Source organism: Sinohyriopsis cumingii, chromosome 4 (assembly GCF_028554795.1).
Source record: "Sinohyriopsis cumingii isolate HCF-2022 chromosome 4, ASM2855479v2, whole genome shotgun sequence".
Classification (NCBI taxonomy): Eukaryota; Metazoa; Mollusca; class Bivalvia; order Unionida; family Unionidae; genus Sinohyriopsis; species Sinohyriopsis cumingii.
Genome location: NC_142964.1, coordinates 46,080,996 through 46,108,566, shown reverse-complemented (window position 1 = coordinate 46,108,566; position 27,571 = coordinate 46,080,996). Strand labels below are relative to the sequence as shown.

Sequence of the window (27,571 nt, the reverse complement as noted above, 5' to 3'; positions counted from 1 at the left end):
ATCACGGGTGCACAGTTCAAAAGTTTTTTTGTTCTTTCTTGGACCTTTTCGTTATGATCGTTGCGCCCAGTATTCTGCAGTTTTAGGCAAATATCAAACTCGTTGAAGTTCAAATATTGTATCCATAGTTCATGTCCGTTAATAATATGTTTATCTTGACATGACTCCCTGAGACTTTTGTTTACTTATTTTTTAAACTTTCGATACAAGTTTTATACTGTCTGTGCCTCTGTCTGTCTCTTATGTTTGGCGTCACTTTGTGTATCAACTACATCTGAGAAGTCATCGTCAAACATTCTGTCCAAACTAGGGTTGTCAAACAAAGTGAACTACCAATGTCTCGGAGATAGATACCCTGAAACGTCCATAAACTTCTAATGGCTACTTACGGTACAGCCCACCCACCCACTCCACCCCATTATCTCCAGCGGCAAAAGCGGTCATTTCCACCGATTATGAATGCATTTCTTAACATCATAAACGTGCGTTGGCATTTTGTAATAAGAAAAATGTATAGCAATTAATGATTCCCTGTATTTTATAAGTAAAGTATTTTTAAATATCTAAAATTACGAATGTAGTTCCGGGCTGTGTATTTGATACGGAAATTTTAGGTGTACGGTACAGAATCATAGATTGGACATCTGCATCGAACGCCAGCCAGATTATCCATATAAAATTAAACAGGTATGTAATAAATCCTCGTACTACATAATGGATGGGGTGGGTGTTGGGGGTGGTGGTAATAAATTTTTTCGCTAAATACTTTGATTATTTATATCAACATCTCACGCAACATCTCGCACTGGTCGTTCCATTCCAGATCGTATGACAAAACGTTGAAGACGATAAATTTGATAAAACAGCATACTGGCTACCCTTTTTACCAATACGTCCTAAACGAACACAGTTACGAGTTACAACTGTACACAAGAGTTATAACTGTGCATTTGAGTTATAACTACATTTGAGTTACAACTGTACATCTGAGCTATAACTGTACATCTGAGTTATAACTGTAGATCTGAGTTACAACTGTACATCTGAGTTACAACTGTACATTTGAGTTACAACTGTACATCTGAGTTATAACTGTACATTTGAGTTACATCTGTACTTTTGAGTTACAACTGTATACTAAAGACGCTTTCTATAATTCTCCACCGAGTTTTAGCGTACATCATCCAGAAGGGTTGTATTTGGACTGTCCATTTCCTATATATTAACGTCGTGTTGTTTTAAGTCGCTCAGTAACCTACGTGTATGTTATTGAGATAAAAAGTGTCAGCATGGCTCATGCTAAAATTATATTTGTGCTGGGGACAGTTTTATCGTTCTTGTCAGTAGATGGGGCTTCTCCGACATCGTGTCCTGGTGGATTTGGTAAGACCTCTATGTTGAGTTTTGTTTGTTCTTGTTTTATTCTCTCTTCTTTTTTGTTTCATTAATTTATTAGGACCCATAATAAAATAGACAAGATGTTTATATATTCATGGCAAATAAATTCACATGTGCCCATTCATTGTATTGAGTTAAGTGTGAAGATATTAAAAATTCTAATTAAACTGTTTATTGAATAACAAGCAGTTCCGTCTGAAAATGAGTGCGTGCTAATATTTGTACAACATAGTAGGAAGAAGAAAAAAAAACTAATTTAACTCGAATTGTTTAATTCTGTAAAGTAAAATATTTTTTGTATAAAAGAAGCGAATATAACCTTTTATTGCAAACAATTTAAAATAAAATTCATGTAAACTTCGCAACATGTCAAAAATAAAGAAGAAAAAGAAGACGGTTTATCGATGTAACATTCATAAAACTCTTCAGTCTGCAGCCAAGTCATATTCACTTTTAACGCGTACTGTTTTACAAACCTGCTTCAAAAAGCACCAGCTCCCAATATAAAAGGACGCATTGCAATATGTCTTAAAGTTCCTTCTTTATGTAGCTGGATAAGAATTCAAATATATAACGATTACGACAGAAGAAGGTTGCATGCGTAATCATTGTTCATTTGTCATTTAGATTCATGCTTGTTCATTTGTCATTTAGATTCATGCTTATTGGCCACAACGGTTAGTTGTGTTTCAGGATGGAAAAGTTCAGATTGGCATGGAATAAATTCATATGCATGTTATATACATTATGAAGTTTACGTCATTATAATTTGTAAACTGTTAGATTGTGACAGTACCTTCAAGCTCTTCACTCACCCCACCCCACCCCCCAAAAATACAAATACACTCCCTTTACTCGGGGCTGTCATCGTTTTCACCCTTTTTGTTTAGTATTACATTTGTCTGATCAACATATCAGTTAAATATGCATGTTGCAACATAACATTTTCACTTTCAGTTTATGCCGAATGCCATCTACAACCAAATCCAAATATAAAAGATCTTCCTCGGACAATTAACGGAACTGTGTATTTTCGTCAAAGAGTGGTTAGTATGGTAACGCTGTTAGCGATGGTTGAAGTGGTGACCATAGTAATAGTTGTATTAGTATCAATAGTAGTAGTAGCAGCAGCAAGCACAGTAGTTGTGGTTGTGGTGTTGATAATTGTGATAGTGTTTGACATCGTCATTCAGCACAAATTGAGAACAATAATATCACTTACAAAAATCGCCCATTCAAATCCCACTCGTACAAGCACGAGACCCAGGATGGACGAGTGTTTCATACACACTCGCCTTTCCTGATCACTAACACCTCGCCTCAGTCCGCGTGGGATCGAGTCACGACTCTGCCACCTTGTGTATGTGAGAAAGTTTGCTGATCATTTCCAGTGGGTCAATGGATTTACCAAGAGTCTTCCCGTATTCTTCCTCCAATACATATACTGGCGGCCATGTATATCCTATCACGTGCTGTAAATTGGCTTCAAAAACCACAGAACATACAAACCATACATGTAAGCATGCAAAGGACACGTGTAAAAGCCAGGAAAAAATGTAAGGCTTGAAGAGTTTTCCCCATTGTTCCCTTACAGTGGTCGTAACCAAAAACAAAGAACTCTTTTATTTAATTAAACAGGTATAAATGTAATCTAATAAATATAACTCCGATCTGTGTTTCCGCATTATACGTCTGTTTCTTTAATTGTGTTACATAATTTTAGATAAGGTCTCACTTTCGATTGACTAAAAATCATATATACATATGTCTCTTGTTTAACCTATCCGATCAAGATTTGTCAAACATCTTGCCTTTTCTTTTTGCATCTATTTTTCAATCAAGCTAATTTTATTTAAAGCTCTTATTTGATTTTTCAGACCAAGGATTGCAGAAGATTGGGGATGCTTGGTATTCGTATCGAAATCCAGGGAATCCCCACGAATGACGGAACTCTGTACCACGGTATACACGTGCATGAGTCACGTGACTTGAGTAACGGATGTGAATCAATGGGTTCTCATTTCAACCCTTTCAGTACAAGTCATGGGGCTCCGACAGATACACATGGGTAAGTAATGCACCCGCTATCTAACAGTAAAGCAATGACAAGTTCAAAGGTTAAATGGATGAGTCGGTCTCGTGCATTTGAGCGTGCATAGTATTTCTTTAAGTTGACAATAGTTGTTGTTGTTGTTGTTGTTGTTGTTGTAGGGTTTAACGCCATTTTTCAGCACAAGATAGGCTATACATGGCGAGCAGCAGAGGGGGCGAATCGGACATTTTGTCCAATCGTTATTTTGCTTAATTATTACTTTCTGCACTCAACGATCAAGCGTCGTCAGCGCCTGGTAAAAAAAAAACGACGTCGTCGTTGGGGGATCGTCCAAACGTCATTTGGTTTAATCAACACCTTCTGCGCGTCGATCCCCAGCGTCGTCAGCGTCCGGTAAGCACGTCGACGACCGCGTCGATGTCATCGCCCCCCTGCTGCTAAGTAGTTATTTACAATGAAAATTATTTACAACTAACCGAATATTTGGTCAAGTCCGATACGATATCGTGTCCGAGGATCATGTAAATTTATCGTTACAAATCCATGTGGGGTCGACTGAGCATGACTAAAAAAGTTTCGAAAAACATTAAAGTCCATGTCACCGCCGCACCATGTCTGCCAAATATTTCGTAGCGTGTGTGTATCAACGCCGTTGAACACAGCAAGAATATTACAGTTGTCTCTAATTACTTTTGGAATCTGAGTGTATCGTTGAGTGACATATATCACGTCAGTGTTTTTATGCCTGCCTCTGGAAAATATCCTAGCTGGGTTTTTTTGATTGTCTAACATAACATCATCGTACACGACTAGATTGTTAACGTCGCCATCAATATCATCAATACCCGGTGCATCATTGATATCCGTAATAAACTCAATAACATTTTTTTTAGCGATCGCTGATGCATTCTCGTTGAAATCTTTCAACACCTCGTAGCATCGTTGATCATCTACGCTAGGAGCAACCAAATACAACTTATCCCACTTCATCCATCTCATTATTAAATTGAGTAACAATTGCGTCTTGCCGGATCCAGATGGTCCGATGATAATCATCCGGATCGAGTTTGGTAACGCTGCAACATGCTTAACTGGTTCTCTTGTTTTAGTCGCCGAAAAATCAATTATATTCATATCTCTATACATAAATTATGGATCTATATTGTGTGAAGTGTAGAGTACGTACTGGCACAAATGATATGACAACCGCTACAACAAGAAATAACAGATCGGCCCTTACTGGCAAGTGTGTACAATGCGGTACAAAGAAATTTAGATTTATTTCTATTAGACCCGGAGATGTTTTAAAAAAAAGCGAGGAGGTGACATCGCAGCCAGGTTATCAAAACTCCCCGGAACACCGTGGGCAAAGTATCCAGGAGAAAAACACCTCCCAGGATATAGCTATTGTGGCCCCGGAACACGATTAGATATTAGACTCGATGATCAAAATCAGCCCAAACCCGGTGAGTATCCAATAAACGCTATCGATAAGGCGTGTCATGCTCATGATGTTGCTTACAAAAGTAGCGATCTGCAACAGCGTCATATCGCGGATGTAAAATTAATTCACGCGCTAAATGCTATTCCTGATAAATCCGTCAAAGAAAAATTGGCCTCATGGTTGGTAAAATCGGCTATGAAAGGTAAATTAATGATTGGCGCTGGTAATTAATAACAATCATCCAAGAAAAACGATGGAATCCATCTATTATTCTCCGAGAGGATACTGGAAGGGGAAGGCCGCAATTGGTAAGCTTGCAAGCGCTGCAAAGGTAACAAAGACCACTGCGGCTAATTGGTTATCCAAACAGGCTATATGGCAAATCTATCTACCACCGCCTAAACAAATCAACTTCTCGCGCTTTGATGTCAGCGTACCTAATGAAGTTCATCAGGCTGATATACTATTTTTGCCGCATGACAACGGTTACAAATACGCGCTAACCGTAGTTGATGTTGCGAGTCGATACAAACAAGCGGAGCCGTTAAAAACAAAGTCAGCAACTGAAGTAGCCGATGCGTTTGAGCGGATTTATCGAAGAGGTCCTCTGCGCTGGCCAAATCTATTACAAGTTGATCCCGGTAGTGAATTTCGCGGCGCTGTTTTATCAACGCTAAAACATCATAGCGTCGCGATACGACGAGGTCATACTGCGCTACATCGTGATCAGGCAATTGTTGAACGATTCAATCGGACTCTCGCTGAACGGTTATTTGGATATCAATACGCGAAGGAATTTATCCAAGAAAAACGATCTCGTGAATGGGTTAAAAGGTTGCCAGGTGTAATCGCAGCGTTAAATAACGAGATTACCCGAGCAATCAACATGAAGCCCAGCGACGCGATTAAATACGAGTATATACCCGGAAGATCAAAAATAGATAGCGTTTCCAAGCCGATTCTCGGCGATGTCACTGTTAGATATCTATATGAACCAGGAGAGCTTGAAGGCGGTAAAAAATGGGCTACCGATCCTATTTGGAGTGTTACCACACATAACATATCAACGATAACACGATCAACTGGTAGACCACCGATCTACAGACTGGATTCAACTGCTCCTCAGCGCGGATTTACACGCGAGCAACTACAAGTGATACCTAACGATACTCAATTACCCCCACGTGGTCTTAACTAGCGCCGTTGCGTCTATTACACTCAAGACAGGTCAACCTCACATTGTTTTTGACATGACCGAGAATGTTATCAATCCTATCCACGGTAAATTGGCGAGTGTCTGTATCCGAATAACGCCAACTCATTATACAATTGCAACTCGCGCAGTGATTATTCTGTTGTTGTCGTAGCGAGATTATTAATTCGGCATCAATATCAAAACGCCGCTGTTTTTTTTTTATCCTGTTGGCGGTAACCCGAGAGTTTTCTATCAATGACGCTTGCATCGATGGTGACTTTGTCGCCGGCTTCGTCAGTGACTCCGTCACCGGCTCCGTCAATAACAATTCTTCGAAGCTGATTTATCCTTCGTACTCTGGACACTGCAAGATAGACTAGATTCGACCATTCGATGCGATTATCAACTATCCAAACAATTGTGTCCGTGATGGTTAGTCCCTGCGAGGAATGTATTGTTGTTGCGTATCCTAGCGTCCACGGGGATTTATCAGCACGTAGCGCGTCCTCGACGACACCGATATCAACGAGCACGATATCATTCAGCACGAGAATTTGTTTTTCTGTCCGGCCTGGAATTTCAACTTCAATGTTCTGCCGCCGTGTCTCCGCGGGTCTATAGCATAACGGCACTGGGCGCGTTGGAAACTTTTCCTTATGCAACGTAAACAACTTCCGCTGAAGTGTGTCTCTGACTATCTTTCTACTCGCTACAATCAAATCGTTTGGTCTCCATGTTTCCCAGAATTCATTCAACGGCGTTTCCGGAATCACCTCGCGGATTATTTCACACTGAACTCTATCCGGCTGTAACCTGATTAGTTTTTTAACCTCGCGCAGTTGTTCATCAAGTGCTCGGTAATCAGTATCGGTTTCTTCATAATAGTCCACGAACCCGCTCAACCAATCATGTGGACCCTCGCCGACAAATGGTGGTGGTTGGCCATGGTCCCCACACATGATTACCGCTGTATTCGCGCGCAGCAACCACTCAAGAAACATTTGTAAAGTATCTAACGAAACAGTACATATCTCATCCCAGATGATAATGTCGGGAATAAATTTTTCACCCATTCGATCAGGAGTCCACTCGCCGCCGCTGTATCGAAAAAAGCTGTGATAAGTAACGGCGTCAACATTTCGTTGTTTTATTTCTCGCGCTAGTCTATGGGTCGGTGTAAGCACGATTATACTTGCCCGCGTTCGAAATAATTCAATTGCCCGAGTCGTCTTTCCTGACCCGCCACAGCCGCTTAAATAAACCGTCTTGTGTCTACAAATTGGATCAGAACACGATGGTGCATTAGACCATTCTGATAATTTATCACCGCGTAAGTAGTCGTTCTCAACGGTGACATCTGCTGACGGGGAATAATCGCGTCGTATTTCATTTTTAATTCTCCATGTACCCCAACTCTCGTCCGGACTAGTAAACTCGGCTACGTTTCCCTTATACGCTACGTCAACATAAAACGAATCAACGGCTACTCTAACCGCGGTATCGGGGAATCTATTTATCATCGAGAATAAATTGATAGCGGCATATCCCAGCATAGACGCCCTCAAATGTGGATACGCCGGGCTGTCTCCATCGCTGTAGGTAACAACTGTACCCAACCTCGTTCCATTGGACAAGAAAGCTGTTTTGCAGTTCACGTATCTATTTTTTGCCACTGCGTCCTTGATTACGAAATCATATTCTGCGTCATCTATAATCAGCCGTGAGCAATATCGTTTGTAATCGCAGTTTTTTCCACCTTGTGTAAACTTACCAATTATTCTTCTACCGAGATCTTTTGCCTCTCTGTTTCGTTGGTTGAATATCTTCCTGGACCATTCGACGATATATTCCTCGTCGGCATCAATGTGTTTTCTGGACTCGTCAATTATGCTATCTAGACGCTCCGGTTCTGGTAACCAGACTTTAGTCTGCGCCCGGTATGATATAATCGCGTCACTGACAATCAAAGAAACTAGCATGCTACAATCAATCATATACCGTAGCAGTGCTATTGGCAGCCACTTCTTTTCAGCCATGTGTCTACCAATCCAAATATAGCAACAGCGATGAAGTCCTGCCGCGAATTCAAATGATACTACGCGAGCGAATCCGGTTAAATCAAAATCAGGCAGTGGTCCATTAATAGCAACACGAGTCATTTCATGTCTGGGGTGTCCAAATCGTCTAAAGTACTCAGCGGCGGATCCATACCCGAGAAAACTCGCTGGATAACAGGCAACCATATCAACCGAGATCATAGCGTCGCGGTTGTATTCAGTGTTCCATAGTCCACCGTGATAATACTCCAAACAACTGGATTGTACATCCGGCAGAAATTCCTTGCGCGTTGGTCTCCACGCATTTTTCCTTGCTGCAACATGAGCTACAACCGATGGAATCGTAAAACAATTTGTTAGCAGTTGTTCATCATGCTCCTCAAATTCCATGGCGGTTTTTTTCATCCTGTTGTGAAATGCTTCAGTGCGATATAATTCGCCGTTTGGTCTTACAAACTGATCAAAGGTATCCGCATCGTTTTCAGCGCTGCGAAGTAACCACACTGATACAGGGTCGTTTTTACACAAGTAGGCAATAGCATCAAATAGTTTCCTCTCCGCGAGAAAACCATCCTTGGAGAATTCTTCTCCTAAAAATTCTTCGGGTACATACTTTACTGTTCTATCCCGTGGAAATATTGTGATCACGGGCGTCCATGCGTGTTCGTTATGATCAATAATTTTGATTGGGGCTCCCTTCGATTTATACTTCGATTCGTATAATACTTCACCGGTTAACGTTGTAACGGTTATTGGAAATCTCAGCGATGTTTCTAATCTCGCTATGTCGCTGATGGTTGCTCCACGCTCTTTTACGGTTAGTTCCCACTGGTTGATTTTGCTACGTCGTAAATCAGTCAATTTGTTTCCTCGACACGCATTTGTAAAATGCTCTATTATTCGTTCTGCTACACAATTTATCCCCGTTGACTGTCTCATTGGTTTCAGTTTTCGGATATCAGGTTTCTTATTTAACGGGTATATTCCATAAACAACTGCTGTTTCAGGATACGCTCGTTCATAGTATGGTCTGTCAATTCCGGTTAACAGCCCCGGCTTGGAGTCGCGGCTGACAGTGACTGTTTTCTTGTCGCTGAGAACTGGTTCAAATTTATCACGTATGATCCAATCACCTGATTCCACCCGGACAATGAATTTTACTCTGAAGAAATACTTTTTACCGTCAAGTTGTGATATTATCATTGCTGCGCGGTTGTCGTTCATGGTAGCATCAACAACACCATCAATTCGAAATGTTGACCAACTATGAGATGCACCATCACGCTTGAATTCATTGATACAATCGCGTATTTTACTCAATAGGGTTTTATCGTTTATTAACGCTTTTGGTGTGTCCTTGAGGACTCTATCGAGATTGAACTTAATATTTTTCCAGGGCTTAATTACTGCTAATCTCTCAAACTCATCCATATAATTAAAACAAGTATTTAAATAAAAGAATATAGTATAATGAATAAATGCAAATGGTTGATGATTGGGTCGACAACCCCGTGCAATAAATCATGCAGAGGTGAATTCTGCGGGTATCATTTACAAAGCGTTCGTAATGGTTCTCTTGGCCCCCTCCCGTGCTTGGTTTGCCACGTCGGTGTAAGAGGAAAATCGCAGTTGTGTATTAATTGTGGCGGAAAGCGATACAGGGAACTAAAACGCTATTATGACAAGCGAATAAAAAACGCCGTCATTGACCCCACCGCTGACTTCGTCATCAAAACCCCCCAAGACTACGTTGAAAGATTCATAATTAAACCAAATAATAAATTAGACAAGTAGTATTATTATACAAATGGACCTAGAATTTCAGCCGCATCCCCTGCTCGTCAATTACGAGGCATCTCGCGACGGCATTGTTAGAAACCGCAGACTGAAGAAGCCGGTTGGTACCGTAAATAATCACGGATATTTGATATTTGGTTCCGGGAAAAAAATCTATCTTGTTCATAGGGCGGTATTTGAAGCATTTAACGGATTAATCGAGAATGGGCTTGTTATTGATCATATTAATAATAATCGAGAATGGGCTTGTTATTGATCATATTAATAATAATAAGACTGATAATTCTCTTACAAACTTGCAAGCTATCTCGCAAAGTCAAAATACCAAAAAAGGGGAAACTGGTAAATACTCAAAGAAAGCAAAACCCGTAAAGTCATTTGATACAACAACTCACGAGGAAAAAATATTTCAGTCGATGAATGAGGCAGGAAAATATTTTGACATTTGTATCGCCTCAATACGAAGAGTTGCAGAACGAGTATATCAAACAGCGATCTCAAAAAAGACCGGACACAGAATTCGATTTTCATATATAACATCAAAGGGAGATAACTCGTTTTGTGATAGCGTCGCATGACAAGAGTTATGTCCCTTGAAGTCCAATTAATGTTGCGATTAATTAATCATTTTACGATGAAAACTAATGAAATACACGCTGTTATCTAACAGCTGTATTCTTTTTTTTAATGTTTTATTTGAGTATTTGGTTTCATTTAAATGCCGTGAAACACCATTAATAAGTATTTAATGATTCAACGATTCAAGGGAATTCAAATTAACACACACCTTGTGACTGACGCCGCTGTATTAGTCACTTTATATATAAGATGACTCGTTATAAGCCTGGGGCTTTCGAAAGCCAATTCAACTAATCAAAACTAACCCACGCTCTTGACCCAGGCGTGTGGTTGTCTTTTGTTCACAATCATGCAACCGGGTTAATTTAATTGGGTTGCTTTTGATTGGTTGAATTGGCCGTAGAGTTCCGCCCCGTCGTTTTATGTTTGTGCTGTCTTGTGTCGTCCCATCATCCATCAATCATTTCATCCTTAATTAAGTACATGTAGTGATGTCCCCCAAGCATATCTTCTGGGCGGTCTACGATGACGTTTGTCACCCTAGGCCTCCCTCTCGGAGATGTATGCTTTGGGGTTCCAAGATGTGAATGTCCTTAATTAAGTATATGTATATGCCTGCAATCTGCCACAACACTCGAGTGGAGATCTACGGCATTGTACTGTCCATGTATGCCTGCAATCTGCCACAACACTCGAGTGGAGATCTACAAAAAACGGGGTCAAAAATGGCCCCAATAATTTTATTAAAATTTTTGATATTAGAAATAAGATGTTTTATAAGAATAATGAATATCGAAGACATCAATAATATATTAACTGAGATTTCAAAATTAAAAAATCAAGGAATTGAATTATCTGATGGTCTCGACAGTGAAAAAATATTATCCGATTATGAGATTATTAACGAACAGTCGAAACGGGGGCGTTTTACCCTGGCCCGCGAGTATTTTTTTATAAAACGATTACAACATACGATTAATGAGAACCTGTACCACAATGACGCAAATGCATTCATTGGACTATTTACTGCCGTTGAAATAATACGAAAAAAACTCGGACGTGTTTATGAACGACGCCGGGAGATTTCTAGTAAGATCAAAAACATTAGAAGGATTATAGACGAAAACTCCGTGGAGCTCCCGATGGTACACTCGGCGGAAAATTAGAAAATTGCGGATCAATTTACAATAATGGTAGGTGAATCACTTACTACTCGGCTAGCCAGAGAGCGGCTAGCAGCGCTTAAAAAGTTTATACCGTTACGAGACAGAGTGAGAGAGAAACTTCAAACGCGACAACAAATGCAAACCGATTTTACTGTTGGAAGCGAACAGTTATTTGCCCCGGTAACTAAAGCGACTAAGGATGTTACAGCTGCAACAGAACGAGCAATATACGGGGATATTCCTAAGGAGGGCGAACGGAAAGAGGCGCCTCTTCTTCCTGTACTTGAAAAGATAGCAGCAGAGACAGAACAAACACAGCAACGGATAAAACAACTTTCCAGTGATATAAAAACCCAACGAGAGTATGAACGATTAGCTGATATTGATGATTCTGAACAGGGTGATGTTGGTGAACTTCAAAAAATTTCCACTCAAAAAGGAGTCCCCTTTATAGATAAACTCACTGAAGGGGCTATAGCACAAATAAAACGACCTCAATTACTGAAATCCGACGAGTATAGGGTTTTTGGTAATTTTGCCGCTCAAAGCTATTATTCAAGAAAAAACTTTTTAAAAGACGAGTATAAAAACAGTAATATAAAACGAGATGACTGGGTTAATTGGTTGTATAAAACGAATAAAGAGATTGATCGCTTGGATACAAAAGAATTGGGATATAAAGAATTTAAAAAAGGAATTGATGATTATGATATACGACAACAACAAGAAATACTACAACAGCAAAAAGAAGAAGTCCGAGAAAAACGTCAAAAAAAAGCTGGTTCTAAAAAAACAAGCGGAGAGGGGTATCCAAGTGGTAGTGGTCTAGTTGAAAACGCTAGTGTTACCTGCCCTAATAGTGTTCTCAGTGATATATCACGGCTAGAGGTATTAATTGGAGGAAAACGAGCCGGAAATAACTCTACGGAAATAATCAATGAGGCTGCTGATATTTGCAAGCGGTTATTTGCAGGCGGTATCATAGACATTAATACATATCGAACGCTCATAGACGAACTCGTGGATGATTAATTGGAAAACTGGTGTTTTTAATAAGGATGATCATACACTACAACCATGATAAACCAGTACTCGTCTACGTGGTAAACTCGCGATTGCCTATTTACCGCGCGTACTATGGAGATGGTCTCGGTAGCACCATTGCGGGGTTATTTACAAGAATGGCTCCAAAAGTAGCGCCGTTAGCCAAACAATTAGGAATGAAGGCTATTGATGTTATTCGTGATAAGGGAATTAGTGCTATTGGAGATGTTGCCGGAAAGGCGCTTTCAGCCGCGCGGGACAAACTAATGTCGTTGGTGAAATCCAAGAGATTTTCAAGAAAAAAACAGATGCCATCAACGACAGTGATGCCTGCGAATGTCAGTAAAGTAATAAATAACGCCGTGGAAGAAAAACTAGAGTCGTTGGTAAACAGTAATCAAGATGACACCGCAAACATAATAGCGGGGAGTGGTTTAAAACGACGACGATGATTTAGATGCATCAGCGTATTATTAAATAAAATGTTTAAACGAACAGCTGATCCGGCGTTTGATATGGACGCACCAGTGCACAAGGATGATTCCGTCCGTAATTATCAATTTTATTCCTATTATGCAGTACAACCCGACATACGATCGCGAATTGAACTTCAAGTCCATGATACCAGTAAATACTTTTTACCGTGTGAAGCGTTTATTGAAATCTAAGGAGAACTTGTAACAGAGGCCGATACTCCTGCTGTACCAGCACCGTATCCAGATGGTACCAAAGTTGGCTTAGTCAATAACGGCGTAATGGCGCTGTTTGAGAGCGCAAAATATCTCATTGACGGGCGAGAGATCGAGTCTATAGAACGCGATGTTGATGTTGCTACAACAATAATCGGGCTAGCAAGATATTCCGACGATTACACAAGATCAGCGGGTCCATCTATGATGTTTGCAAAGGATACTAGAAACACTGCCGGAAACTCGCAATTTGTGGTAAGACGACCAAGAAATAATGCTGGTGACGCTGATGCTGATATTGAGAATATGATTATAAACAGCGATCCTAATTTCAACATCGGAGCCGTAACACGCATATCAATGTTAACAGGACCGCGTAGATCTTTCTCATGCGCGATTCCACTGCATCATATATTTGGATTTTGTAGGAACGTGCGAAAAGTTATCTACGGAGCAAAGCATACCGTGGTACTTGTGCGAAAAGGTGATGATAGAAATGCAATTTGGAGAATTCCAGCGGATACTGCAAATCCAAATAATGACCCTGGTAAAGTCGTTTTAACTAAAATGTCATTGTGGATGCCGGTGTTGACTCCATCCATTACCACAGAGGCACGATTGCTATCCTTCATGGAGCAGGGAGGAAAATCATTACTAAGTTGGCTAACAACAACAACAGATACTAAGCAATCAAATATCAATGGTATATTCACATGGAACCTGGCATCACAACAAGGTATTTCGGCTCCGCGTCATATATTTGTTGCGTTGCAGGATATGACGAGAGTTGATAATCAATTATCCAGCCATATGATATTTGATCAATTAGGCGTTACTGACGTCTCGCTGAGAATAAACGGCCAGCAGGAACCATCTGAGGATATACAACTTAATTACGGTCAAAACCATATCGCACGTGTGTATCATCGATTGCTGTCATATATGGGTCGTGATCAAAACGTCGACACCGGTTTGCAAATATCACAACTTGATTTTAAAAACCTGTATCCGATTTATTATTTTTCGCTGGAACATCTTGATTTAACGAGACAATCCGTCGTTGATATACACTTCCGAGCTCGTATAATACCCCCGGGTGGTGCCAATTATAGAGCGGTTGCTGTCATTCTCAGCGATAAATCAATGCTGCTAGAAGGTGTTGGTGGACGAATGAGAATCGTTGATGCGCCAGTGGAAAACATGTAATTGAAAGCACAAAACGCGTTTACAATAAAATGTCGTATAGTGTCGTCAATGTAGAGTTGACTGATGGTCAAGTCAAGAAATTACGATCAAAGTCGGCTAAACAATGCGGGACCACAATAACGCTGAAGCCGTCGCAGATGGCGGGTGGTAATCATAAGATATCGTTGACGGCGCGTCAAATAAAACATTTCAATGATGCGATGAAGAATAAAAAGGGTGTTCAAATAGATTTTTCAGCCGCAGCAATTAAAAACATGGAAAAGACCGGTGGGATATTTCCGCTGTTAGCTGCGATTCCAGCGTTGATTGCCGCGGCGGCCCCAGCAGTGGCTAAGGCGGCGGCGTTAGGAGCCGTTGGTACCGCGGCGGGAATGGCATTGAAGAAGGCAACCGGGAAAGGCTACAAAAAAAAACGACCCGTGGCCGGAAAGGGTCTAAGACTACCGGGGACCCCGTATTCATGGTATTCGGGAAAGGGTCTAAGACTACCGGGAACCGTTTATTGACTCGGGAGTTAATGACTCCAATGTCTAATTTTGATTTAATAGACGCCGCAAACGCGCTAGCGATAAAAAACTTCAGAGGTGTTTTTATGAGGGATCAATTACCGGCGGCACCAAGGAATATTGAAACCGGCATAATAAACCTCGATGGGTCCTCCGGAGCGGGAACTCATTGGGTTGCATACGCGATTGATCCGCGTGCAATCGTCTATTTTGATTCATACGGGTTAGCTCCGCCGAAAGAGTTCATGCGGTATATCCGGGCGTGTTCAGCCCGGGCGTGTTCGGCCCGGGTTTTTTATTCCACGCTGCCAACACAGCGATTAAGTGACCCACCGATATGTGGCCGTGAGGTATTGAACGTACTTGCGGCGATTTCATCATCGCGGAAACCACCTCATGTGGTTGTAAACGAATACACTAGTGGGGTCGTAGAAGCTCAACGGATTTTAGAGAATAACATTTACAATAATAATGATTGATATCTGGGGACGACCGGTTTCGGCGCTGAAAGAATCCAAGGAAACGGCCGCCGCCGACATAAAAAAACTAATTGAGGATGAAATCGCTGATACGTTGAATTTAACCAGTGTTGACCCGGACGAAATAGTTGTATTTCAAGACCGCCAGGGTAAATTGAAATCCGGAAATGTGTCACTGAATGACGTTTTAACACGACAGCGTGATGCCGCCGAGAACGCTATCGTGTTGTATACCGGCGACGGACGACTCAAACCGGGTGAAGATATATCGATGATAACGGATAGGATAATATCCGCCCAGAACGGTTTTATAAGGTTGGATAGATTGGTAACCGATATACAACTCACTACCGCTAGTTTTTTTCGGACCCCGCCGGTAACCGAACCAAATATTGCAACAATAAAGAATACTATTTCGGAGTTTACGACGCTGTCGGGTCAATTTACCTCGATACGAAAAAATTTTAACAGGGTTGATAACGCCGTTGATAAATTCTTTTGGTAAAAAAAATGTCAAACCGGATGAGATTACAATAACTATAAATGATATCACTGCGTATGGACAGGAAATAAAAACAATCAACACTAATGTTGCAACCAACAAAAGGAGTATAGACGTGCATGAACGGGAAATAAATACACTCATTACTAATGTTACAACGATCATAAATAATGTGGACGCGCATGGACAGAGAATAGAAACAATCAACATTAATGCTATAGCGAGCAAAAAAAGTATAGACGTGCATGAAGGGGAAATAGAAGTACTCAAAATTAATGTTATAGCGAACAAAAAAAGTATAGACACGCATATACAGGAAATAAATACACTCATTACTAGGGTTGCAGCGAACAAAAAAGATGTGGACACGCATATACAGGAAATAGGAACGATTAAAACTGATGTTGCGGCGATTAAAGACAGACTACCTAAAATGACAGAGCAACTCGAAAAAATAAAAATCCCTCACGAGAACACCGTCAACACAGTATACACAATTCGGCATGGATCATTCGCTTGGACTCCTACACGGAATACAGTAAATATCACCGCAACTGTTAAGGGTATTTATCGATTGACACTGGTTTCAATGATGCAGTTTAATATATTATCGTCGAGTTCATCCGGGTTTGACAATACAATATCAACAATTATAGACAAGGACGCAACTGAACCGTTCACAATTTATGCCGTCGATAGAAATTTAACCGGGGCAAACATTACATTGTATGTGGAATTTGTAGCGAATCTAAGTGAGTAATTAAAAACACTAGCTCTTTTAGAATAAAAATGACCACCAGGGTAATTGAATCAGAGGCATCACCAACGTCACATCAATATCGATTCGATACCGCAAAAGAATTCTCCGCGAACTTGAAAACGCTTTCCGAACAATACCGTGTAAAAATAAAAAAATACCGCCGAAAAATAACCACCATCGACGCGGTCGTGTACTCGGTGTCGGGTATAGTGGCCGGTACCGGCGTCGTTTTATCCACGGTGACCACGATAGCCCCGATCGCTGTTCCAATCGCTGTCTCCGCGATGACAACAATTGCTGGAGTCGCCAACGCAATCACTAGGAAGATATCATCGTGTTTTCAGAAAAAACTAAACGAATATACAGTAAAACATCAAATAGTATCCGACGCGTACTCGAAATTATCCGGGTTGATCTCGTTGTCGATCGATAATTCGTTTATATCCGATGTTGAATTCTCCACGATGGTCCAGTTGCATAACTCCGCGATGTCAAAAATCGAGGATTTTCAACTGGAAGCCGGAACCACCTTAATGGGCTCTGGTTGTTGAAATTAGACACAACGAATAATAATAATGTCGCTGAACCCCGAAGGGTTTCAGTTGCTTCAACGGATCGCGGAGAACACCACTCCGGTACAAACAAGTATGATATCGATAACGTCAACGAAACCCGAATTCAGTGTGAACTTTCCATCACCGGTTCCAGTGAAGGAGATAGCGCTGGCAAAATTGCGAGTATATCACAGTTGGCCTAATATCCGAGCGGAAGCATTCAACGGACAACAACCTAATAACTCGCTGGTTTTCGCATGGACAAATAAACCCGATGAAACCCCAGACTGGAAGGAGGTTACAATACCAACTGGGTCATACCAAATAGAACAAATCGATAAAGAATTTCAACGCAGGATAAAATCGATCACAGGAAAAGAATCAAAAATCGCTATTACGGTTCATGAACCGACGTTATCGTCGACGATTGAAATAAGCACACCGGGGTATATGGTTGATATCTATAACAGTTCAATAAGAACCATACTAGGATGGCCTAAGAATCCACCTCATGAAATCTCCGCGGACTTGCACACGAATGCGCAATCGTATCATGAGATTAATCCCGGGTATCGAAATGATTGGTCTATTATAAAAAGCACGTTATTACCCAGTAGGTTTATATTTCAAAACAGGAATACCATGCAATGGTATTTTCCGTATAAGGAAACTCCTGAATCGTCCGCCGTGGTCACAGTTAGTTTAAATGATATCAATAATTTTTTTATCGAGATTAATTATATTTGCCAATCACAACTAGAACAGCTACGGAAAACAAAAACACAAAAACACGTTGAGGTGTTAAATCAACTTATATCAGACATGGAATATATTAATAAACGAATCGTTGAGACAATATCTGCTAACAGCGATGGTAATAAACAAAAATTTCTAACCCAGAATAATATTATAGAAGCCAATTTACCCAATTTTAGGTTTCCAGGATACAACGCGCCAGAACTAAGAAAATCATTAAGAGATTTTCTCAGTCCATCAACTCATATCCTCAGACACGATAACGGAGATGGTGGTAGGCATATTGCCCCATACAACGTAAATATCGCATCGGTGATAGCAATCAATCTAGTGTGTGATGCTATCGAAGGGAGTTACCAGGTGGATACCAAGCAATCAAATCAGGCTCAACAGGGGTATATCCTTTATTCGTTTTCACCAACAGCCCCTCCCGGATTTTTAATAGTTGAGAGTCCGATTAATCCGGTCTATATGAGATGCCATAATCGGTTTTTAACGAGAATTAATTTCAGACTCACCGATCAGTCAAATAACCTAATTGATCTACAAGAGGAGGAGTTAGTGGTTACTCTGTTTGTAAGATCATTGTAAATAACTACTTAGCAGCAGAGGGGGCGATGACATCGACGCGGTCGTCGATGTGCTTACCGGACGCTGACGACGCTGGGGATCGGCGCGCAGAAGGTGTTAATTAAACCAAATGACGACGCAGACCACCACTGCCGCGAACCTTTTCCGAAGACCCACCAAACCTTAAAATGTAGCGTGCTAAAATCAGTAGGTTGAAAGGGCCAACTATTAACCTGTCATTTAATAATTTTTTCAGCTTTTGCAGTCAGCTACTCAACTGTGTGTCTCAACAAAAGGTTTTGTGTCGGTGACCACGCCCGATATCTATTTGGTTTTGAATACGTTAATACAAATTACCCCCAAGTAGCATTTATATCAGTTTGTATGTCTAAATAATTTAGTCATTATTCATCAATCGAAAGATATCATCAATTTTTAACCATCATTTTCTTGTTTAGCATGTCAGCTCATATTTGTCGGCTGAGTGCGACTGAATTCTTTTTCGTAAAATTAATTAAAATTTTCAACTAACACTTTGTCAAATTGCTATGCGAGGAAATGCTTTTATTTGGTAATATTTTTTGAATGTCGATATGGTGAAATTCAAAAGAAAGTTCACAAAGAGATTAGATATAGACTTAATTTCACATTATTTATTAAACTAGCGTTTTATTATTAAATATATAATCTAATACTTACATTCATTTCCTTTTTCAGTGGGATTTCCTTCAATTTCAGTTCGTTTACGTTTTCGAACATTTTTTTTTTCGATAATTAGACAGGTCAGGCCGCTGTCGTTTACTATTGCTAGAAAATCGAATTAAAATTACGAGAACACAAAACCTTTAATGAAGATGACCTGCATTTAACTTTTTTAAAGGTGTCTCAAAACTGTTTTAGAAAAACAACATCAAACCTGTTCCGGAATGAAAACGCCAACAGGTTAGCAATAGATTATACGCGATATAATCAAAAGAAAGGCAATTTAAGTAATTTTGGATGCTCTCTGTGAGCGACGTTTTGTGTAGCCCCCGTGTATAATTACTTATTTGTGAAAATAAACACCTTAATAAGTTACTAATGATTTAGAGGCGGATGACTTGAATTTTCGCTTCAAATGCAGCTATGAATGTCCTTATTGTAAAGTCCATAAACTTATCAAAGATCAATGAAAATATCCAGTAATAGCTACACATAGAGCCTCGCGGTAAATCACAGGAAATTTCAAAAGCAAAAACAATCGCGGAGGTTTGATTTAGGTCTCTCAATGACCAAAGAAAACTTGATCGCGACTGTTGAACAATAATTATTTACAGAATGAAGTGGCATATTATACTATTACGAAGCCTTCTGATTACCTCAATAAAATCCCCACCCTGAAGTTTGATGGTATCATCTTTTACTTAGAATAATATTTATAAAAACGTATTGAAAGCTTATCTCATTTCATCTCTCCCCCACGTGATTCGCTCATTCATCATTTTGGAGTATCCAAAAAAACCTAAAGAGAGGAAATCTGACTTCTTATTGTCAAGCATTATTCCAAAAGGGATGCCCTCAAGCATAATTATTGGTCTCAACCACAGATTTCTCATGGAATCAAGAATTATTCATTACAAACTAGCTTAACAAAATCTGGCTATGCTAACACATTTTCCTTGTAATAAGTGCATTTAAAATAAAATAGTCAATCCGCAGTTTTAATACACGGGTTAAGGTGGATAAAATCATTATATTTATTAAGACAGTTTTTTTTTAAAGTAAAAGTAATAAGATTGAAATTTTCTCTAAATTGTATTAAAAATAATTTTTCATTAAATTATATTAAATGTAATTTTCTACGAAATTATATTGAGATTAAATTCATTTATTTCGGTTTTACAATTATATACTATTTAATATAGATTGCGCCCTTATGAGCAAAAAGGCAAAACTCTCTTGCACTATACATTTCTCTTGTATTGTAAGTCAGCAAAAAAAACTACACTTGGTAAGTTATGTAGGTAGCTGAACTAACGAATTCCGAAAATTCCTCCTGAGTGGGTAAATAAGCCGATGTGGCAAACTTTTCTGCCTAATAACGAACATAAATCCAGACGGTAGTCTGTAAGAAACCACGAAGCCTCACCTTGAAAGTCTGGCGTAAAATCAAGAACTAGACCTATGACCATATTTGGCTGTGTCCTAAGAAACTTTGTATAAAAAGAGAGGAGATTTGCTTGACGAATTAGTCCGTTCGTCTGATTATCAAAAAGGGCTTGTATCATTATAGAATCCCATACTTTCGCTTGCCATATTCCCCAGACGTTGCAGACATCGTAGCGATATGACTGAAAAACTTAAAGCTACGTTAAAAATTCAAATCGCAACAACAACAATAAACATCGATACGCCTTCTCTGCTTTAAAAACTGGAATACCGTAATGCTATTGAACTGCGTCATGGTCTCAGTTTATATCATAATGTTGTATGTAAGGTCATGACATTTTGCACTTGATGGATCTTAAAAGATACTATTTACTGAGGGCAAAAGTAAGTCACAGTGAGCCGCTTTTAACATTCTAATGACTACCATAACCCTCTATATTTAGCTAAATTTACTTAACACTATTGTATATACTTGATGGGTACTACTAAGTACTAACAAAAAGTAGGTCTCACTGTCCTTCTGTCCATGCTCCAGTAATCAGGTCAACGATTTGGTCACTTAGTTTAGTTGTTGTGGCACTGTTGTCACTACAGTCATGTCGTCTGGTTAGTATATTTGATTGGATGAACTTACACATCGCGGGAAAAAGAAGGTCACACCTACCTAGTTTTCTTGCTCTATCAACTCTGAAGAGATATTTGGAATATGTCATGGAGTAGTAATCGAGAAGTAGCATTGCGCGAAATTATTTCGAACTATTGCTCAGCTAATTGAAAAGTGTTTTTTACTTGCACGGTAGACTTGTTATAAAGAAAAGGTACCGGTTTGCTGAGATGAATTTAAGGGAAGTCAGGCATGAGCAGGTGCGCTGGTGGACATGGCACAATTTGTCAAATATTATATGCGTGTTGCGGAATTCGACTGGGCATTTTTTAACTCCTCAAAACATTGTGTTTACGAAAGAAGTAAGTATTTGGGCGTTCCACTTTCTATGCTTACTTACTAATATAATAAAATCCATTTGATGCATGCATATGCTCAAAAAACTATACTATTAAATTTTTGTTGTGTTCAGCAATAATTTACAGCAGCAATGTATACAGCTGCATTAGTACATTTTTGTCTGTCCGTTTGTCAGCAGGGTCGTAGAGAGCGATCACTGGCCCTGGGTAAGAAACATCCGGGCTTCTCCTAGTTTTTTTTTAAACAAACTTTTTGTTTTATAAATATAAAAAGTGTTGTTCGCTTTTATCCCCGGTTGCTCCCCGGTTATCCATGTTTGCCAGTGTGTCTGTTCGCCTGGTTACGTTTTGCAATCAGTTCAGCTTCTTAACTAATGTAGTGGGGCATACGTGTTCATTCAACACATAATCAGTGTAGGGAATGACCGGAAGAGGGTGAGCATTTTCATCACAGATTAAAGGAAATGTAATGTTTGCTAATGTAACAAAAATCTATTTCAGAAAGCGTCATCTCGGTGATTTCGGAAACGTAGTCGAGTCGAAACGTAACGGAGGTCGTGTGGCTGACACTGGTTCTGACTATTTAGCAAATCTGGTCGGACCTAACTCCATTCTCGGCCGGGGTCTCGTGGTAAGTTATGTATTTACTTGCTTGTTTAATTTATTTGTTTTGCATTTTAATTTAGAACTGATATAAACGTTTGTGAGAGCATGATTGTTGGAAAAGCGTTAACAAAATGGTATTCTACGTACAGCAACAATTCTTTTTCTTTTAAATACACCTAAACATGGCCATACATTTTACGCAAGCTCTTGTTTTGCCAAATATCTACCTTACACTATAACTGCCGGAGTTTTACTTTTACAAAATTAATCTTTTTTAATTTTCTGTCGAAGCCGTGATGGCTCAGTATTTAAGGCTTTGGACTTTGGCAAGATATTTACGAGTTCGATTCCTACCATCGGATCAGATAGGATCGGCTATCGTAGTTTCCCCATAAGCAAATCACTTTATTCTTCTTGCCTAGACACAGTATAATATTCAAAAGGTCGCTGTTCCTGAAAAATAATCTTCATCGGACATTACTTTGTTTTTTTAGTTGGTTTTATTCATTTGAATGGTCATGATAGTTGCACGAGCTCATCAGCTAAATTTGTCATACCAACTAGTAATATGGATATATCTTGCCAGTTATCAAACCATGTCAAATTCATCTTCAACACCAACAATGTTTCTTGGTTATAAACATAAAATTTGCTTTTTGGATAGAACGAACCACATTCCTAACAGTTCAATTGCAGGCCCAGGTACAACCCGCCTGTCACTTATCTAACTAGTCATGCAGGCTCGGATACCACCCGCCAGTCATTTATCTAACTGGACAGCCCTCCGCAGATACAGACAAACGATCATTTGTCTGGCTTTCCATGCCGGCTTTGCTACAGGCTACTGGTCATTTTCCTGACCTGCCGTCATTAGTAGTCTTACAGTAAAAATTATTTAGTGACTTTTCCCGACTAATAAGCCAACCACCCATATTTTGATTGTCCCAACCAGTGAAAGGCATTTACTCAGCTGGTCACATTCTTGTATCAGACCAGCAAAGATGCATTTTCCCCCTGTCGATTTCAGTTGTCTGATCAGGCAAAATCCATAAATCTACCAGTCAAATTCATTTGAATGTGATTAATTTATATATTAATTTGGGAAGCCATGTAGCCATTTTATATAAATGCTCCCGAAACCCACATAAGGCACATCGTATTGGTTGAAGTGACAAACTCTGTTACTGATAACTAGCACTCATTTATTCTTAGTGCCGCTCAGCGAGACTCTCGCGTGACTCCGAGAGATTTATGACACGCAAGAGGCGTGAAAAGATTTGAATATTGATTGTTACCGACGTATGTCGCTTGCAGCATGGTAGAGAGATTTTCGTGCCGAAGCAAAACTCAGTTCTTCATTTACAAGTTTTATTTACTCAGTCTAAACAAAAGTCGTAATGAAAGCATAGTACATATTTACACTAAATCCGAGCAAGCTGACCGTCTGATCTTTGAGTTGAACATCGATTATGGCCCAAGTCCACTCGAACAGCTGGCCTTGGATCACGCGTGATAGCGCAGACGAGTTTTCACAGTCATAACATGCATAGGCAATACACACTACAGTGTATTTCTATGAAGCGATTAGACCCTGATAATATTAGAATAAATGAAATTAATGACCAACCAGTGTCGTTAGCAGATTTTTGGAAAGCCTCGTTTTGAGCGTTATAATCATCATTTGAGATAGTTCAATCATCGACCTTAATTTTATCCAAGAAAGTTAACTGATTTTATCCAGTAGACTCGTGTGATCAGACCGGTATGTTGTCGATAATTAATTGAAGATGGCTTAGTTGAGGGTTCTTTTCCCTAGAAAAATAATCCTTTTCGAGTGATTTTCCTTAGCGTTTATAATTTGGATTATCAGATATAGGTGATCGTTGGAAACATGTTACATGAACTTGCTGCTAAACGGCCAGAAAGGAATGGAATTTATTTCATGACATGAACATTGTAATATAATTCTGTAAAGTTTGAAACAAAATTTTATTTTAACTTCCAAATTTCATTTTTGTTTTATAATAATTGGTTTTAGTTTTCAAAGAGTTGCAAGATACAATTATTTTCCAACTTCGGAAACAAAAGAACGACGCGGAACTTTCTCAAGAGTTACGTCGACCACTGTCTTCGTCCGATCATATATCCGTGTCGAAACTCTTCATGGATTTTTCAACGATATTCCCTCGCAAAATATTTTGATGAAGTGATACGGCATGAAAAGGGAGAAAATGTCTGAGAATCCTGGAGAGCTCAGCCACTCTCTAATATACACAAAGCAAAAGCTGACTTTTGAATTGCATTGATTTCTAGAAATGTCCAAATTAATTAAACTGTATTACTTTGAGTTCGAAACAATTATTTCTTTGGATAGTAAATTCCTACATACCAATGTGCGACCGCGGTGATTTTGTTCGCGGTGTATCTGACTTGACATCTTCAAACCAATAAGTCAGTTGGAAACAATTGTATTTGTCATGTTTGATGTGCGACTATATGTATTTAACTTCACTTGGTTCAGTACAGTTTGCGAATAAGCTAACTCCACACTTACCTTACAACCTCTTATGAGCTTTTAAATTTGCAACAGTATTCAAAGATGATTTTATCATACGTGTAATTTTAACTTACAAATGGTGGATTTGTTGTTGTTGTTGTTGTGGGGTTTAACGCCATTTTTCAGCACAAGATAGGCTATACATGGCGGCCAGTATTAATGGTGGAGGAAGAACCCGGGAAAACACCGGAAAGAACCACCGACCCACGAGAACTACTGGCAAGCTTTCTCACATACCCACATTGTCTGAATCCTAGAGTCGAACCCACGCAGACAGAGGTGAGATGGCAGTGATCCGTAACGGATAGTGCTTTAGACCACTGGGTCACTCGGGGCCCCAATGGTGGATAAATGGTAGTAAGTCACTAGTGATATTTCGAAATTGATTTGTAGTTCCTGCTGTTCTGTGTTTTAAACGTTAAGTGTTGTATTTTCCCTATTCTACCTTGTGGTTAATGATAAGTTTTTATTACTGACTTATCGTTAGTGTATCCAATGTGCCAGTTCAGAAAAAAATATGATAAACAACCGGACCATTTAATTCTGCACAGGGCCAGCAGCTTTTCAAAATTACATGATCATCAAGGGATAAAAGACAGTTTAATACACTTCTAATATCGATGTATTTTACATTCCGAATTATCAAATAATCGTATGTGACATGATTCTAGGGCGATTAAACTTGCAAAACTTGCACTAGGGGATTTTTTGTTGTTGTTGTTGTAATAACGTTAATTACGAGGCATTATACATTTAAAGTGTACAAGAACCGCGAGGGCTCAGTAATTAGTGTGCCGTACTCGCGACTGAAAGATGCGAATTAGAATCCCATCACTGTCAGTCCATGTCGCCTACTGGAATATGTCCTTGGGCAAGGCGTTTCACTCCAAGTGTCTCGACACTATATAGCCCAGTTGTGTTGCTGTGTCGAAAAATATCAAACTAAAACCCAAAAAATGAGACACGTGATCAATATACGTGATGGGGAAGCAACTTGAGATAGTTGCAATCAGCCTCCGATGCACATTTAAACTTTGTCGCTAGTATAGAGCTATATGCACTTGCAACATTTTTTCTTAGAGGAAATCCAGTCTATGCACGGATAATGAACGATATAGTTAGTTCCTTAACTCTAGAAATCCATTTCCGCTCATAAGTACACTTTATTATAGTTACTTTAAAGTTGAAATTTCATTTAATTTTTGCACTTAATTATCAAAAGAAATTATTGGCCTTAAGAAATGCTACCTGGACAACCTCTTCAACACCAAGTTCCGAATTTCAAAGGCAAAATCACAAAAAATAATCTTTCTAAAGCAAACTCCAGCATATGTTTAAAATAACGACAATATTCCCGGCTTAAATGCTTGCAAATTAACTGACCTACTTCCCTTATCTCTCTGTCTCTCTGTCTCTCTCTCTCTCTCTCTCTCTCTCTCTCCTGGACGCTTGTCCTTCAAAACCAAATTTTAAAAAAAATTATTATAACGAAGCCTACACAAGTTTGGAGAAAAACTAATAATAACTGAGTGCACTTTTTAAAATATTTTCTTCTTTTTGACCTTTAGATGAAAATACTAAAAAATTTTATTAGTTCTACAAGCTATGCTCATATAGGCATGCTAAACTTGGAAATTATTTAACATGTTTCATAATTGTCATATTTAATGAACACTCTTTTGATATATTCTATGTATAACATTTCAGTTACACGCAAAGAGGGATGACCTCGGTCTCGGTGGTGACGCCGGAAGTCTTACAACCGGAAATTCAGGTGCACGTCTAGCTTGTTGTGTTATCGAACAGACTAATCGCCCAAAACTCTTCTAAAAACAGTTGCTAGAAAATAAAAACATGCAGGCCCTTTCTCCGCGATAATTTAGTATGTGAATATTCTGTCTGTTTCTTAAAAATATTAACAATAAAAATATCACAATAATATATACCTTACACGTTTTTTATTGTCTACATTGGCAAAATGATGTACTGGAATTATGTTTTTCGATAAGAATGAAAACATCGCCGGTATAAACACATCATGCGCTGTCTTTTGAGGTATGTAATATGGTTTTGATGGTGGTAATATAATGGATAATCAAAAACTATGTATTGTTATTGCATGTCGATATTTTGAACTTACTTCCAGGTTTTTCATTTGCTGGAAGCTTTATTAGAAGCTAAAATGTTCCTCATTGTCTGCTTAATTAAATTTCTTGATTTTCATTTTATACTCAGTCCCAAAATAATTATTTTTCTGTTACGTACAGCGTTGAATTATTTGTCTAGTTCTCATGGAAAACTATTATCAACAATTTGCGGTCGTAAGTAATCTTCAATTAAAACATAATTTGCGAGAGCCTTTCTAACTATATATATATATATATATATATATATATATATATATATATATATATATATATATATATATATATATATATGTGTGTGTGTGTGTGTGTGTGTGTGTGTACGCGCCGGTGGACTGCGTTTAACTGAATGTTTCGAGCATATTTGCATTTCAACGTTGATAAACATAGCCTCCCGT

The 27,571-nt window shown here is 39.2% G+C and overlaps 1 protein-coding gene across 1 annotated transcript; it reads left to right on the top strand.

Moving 5' to 3' along the window:
- The first annotated feature begins 1,264 nt into the window (after positions 1-1,264).
- Positions 1,265-26,955, top strand: LOC149801089 (superoxide dismutase [Cu-Zn] B-like). Its single transcript, XM_089954251.1, has 5 exons — positions 1,265-1,383; positions 2,356-2,444; positions 3,276-3,466; positions 22,368-22,497; positions 26,737-26,955. Exons 1-5 carry the CDS (start codon positions 1,290-1,292, stop codon positions 26,857-26,859), a joined length of 627 nt encoding a protein of 208 aa, XP_089810377.1. The 5' UTR covers positions 1,265-1,289; the 3' UTR covers positions 26,860-26,955.
- The last annotated feature ends 616 nt before the right edge of the window (positions 26,956-27,571 follow it).

Excerpts from the sequence above, each read along its gene's own strand:
- LOC149801089 (XM_089954251.1), top strand. The coding sequence starts at position 1,290 with ATGGCTCATGCTAAAATTATATTTGTGCTGGGGACAGTTTTATCGTTC. Across the intron at positions 2,445-3,275 it reads TGTATTTTCGTCAAAGAGTG|ACCAAGGATTGCAGAAGATT; the intron begins GTTAGTATGGTA and ends TTGATTTTTCAG. Across the intron at positions 3,467-22,367 it reads GCTCCGACAGATACACATGG|AAAGCGTCATCTCGGTGATT; the intron begins GTAAGTAATGCA and ends AATCTATTTCAG.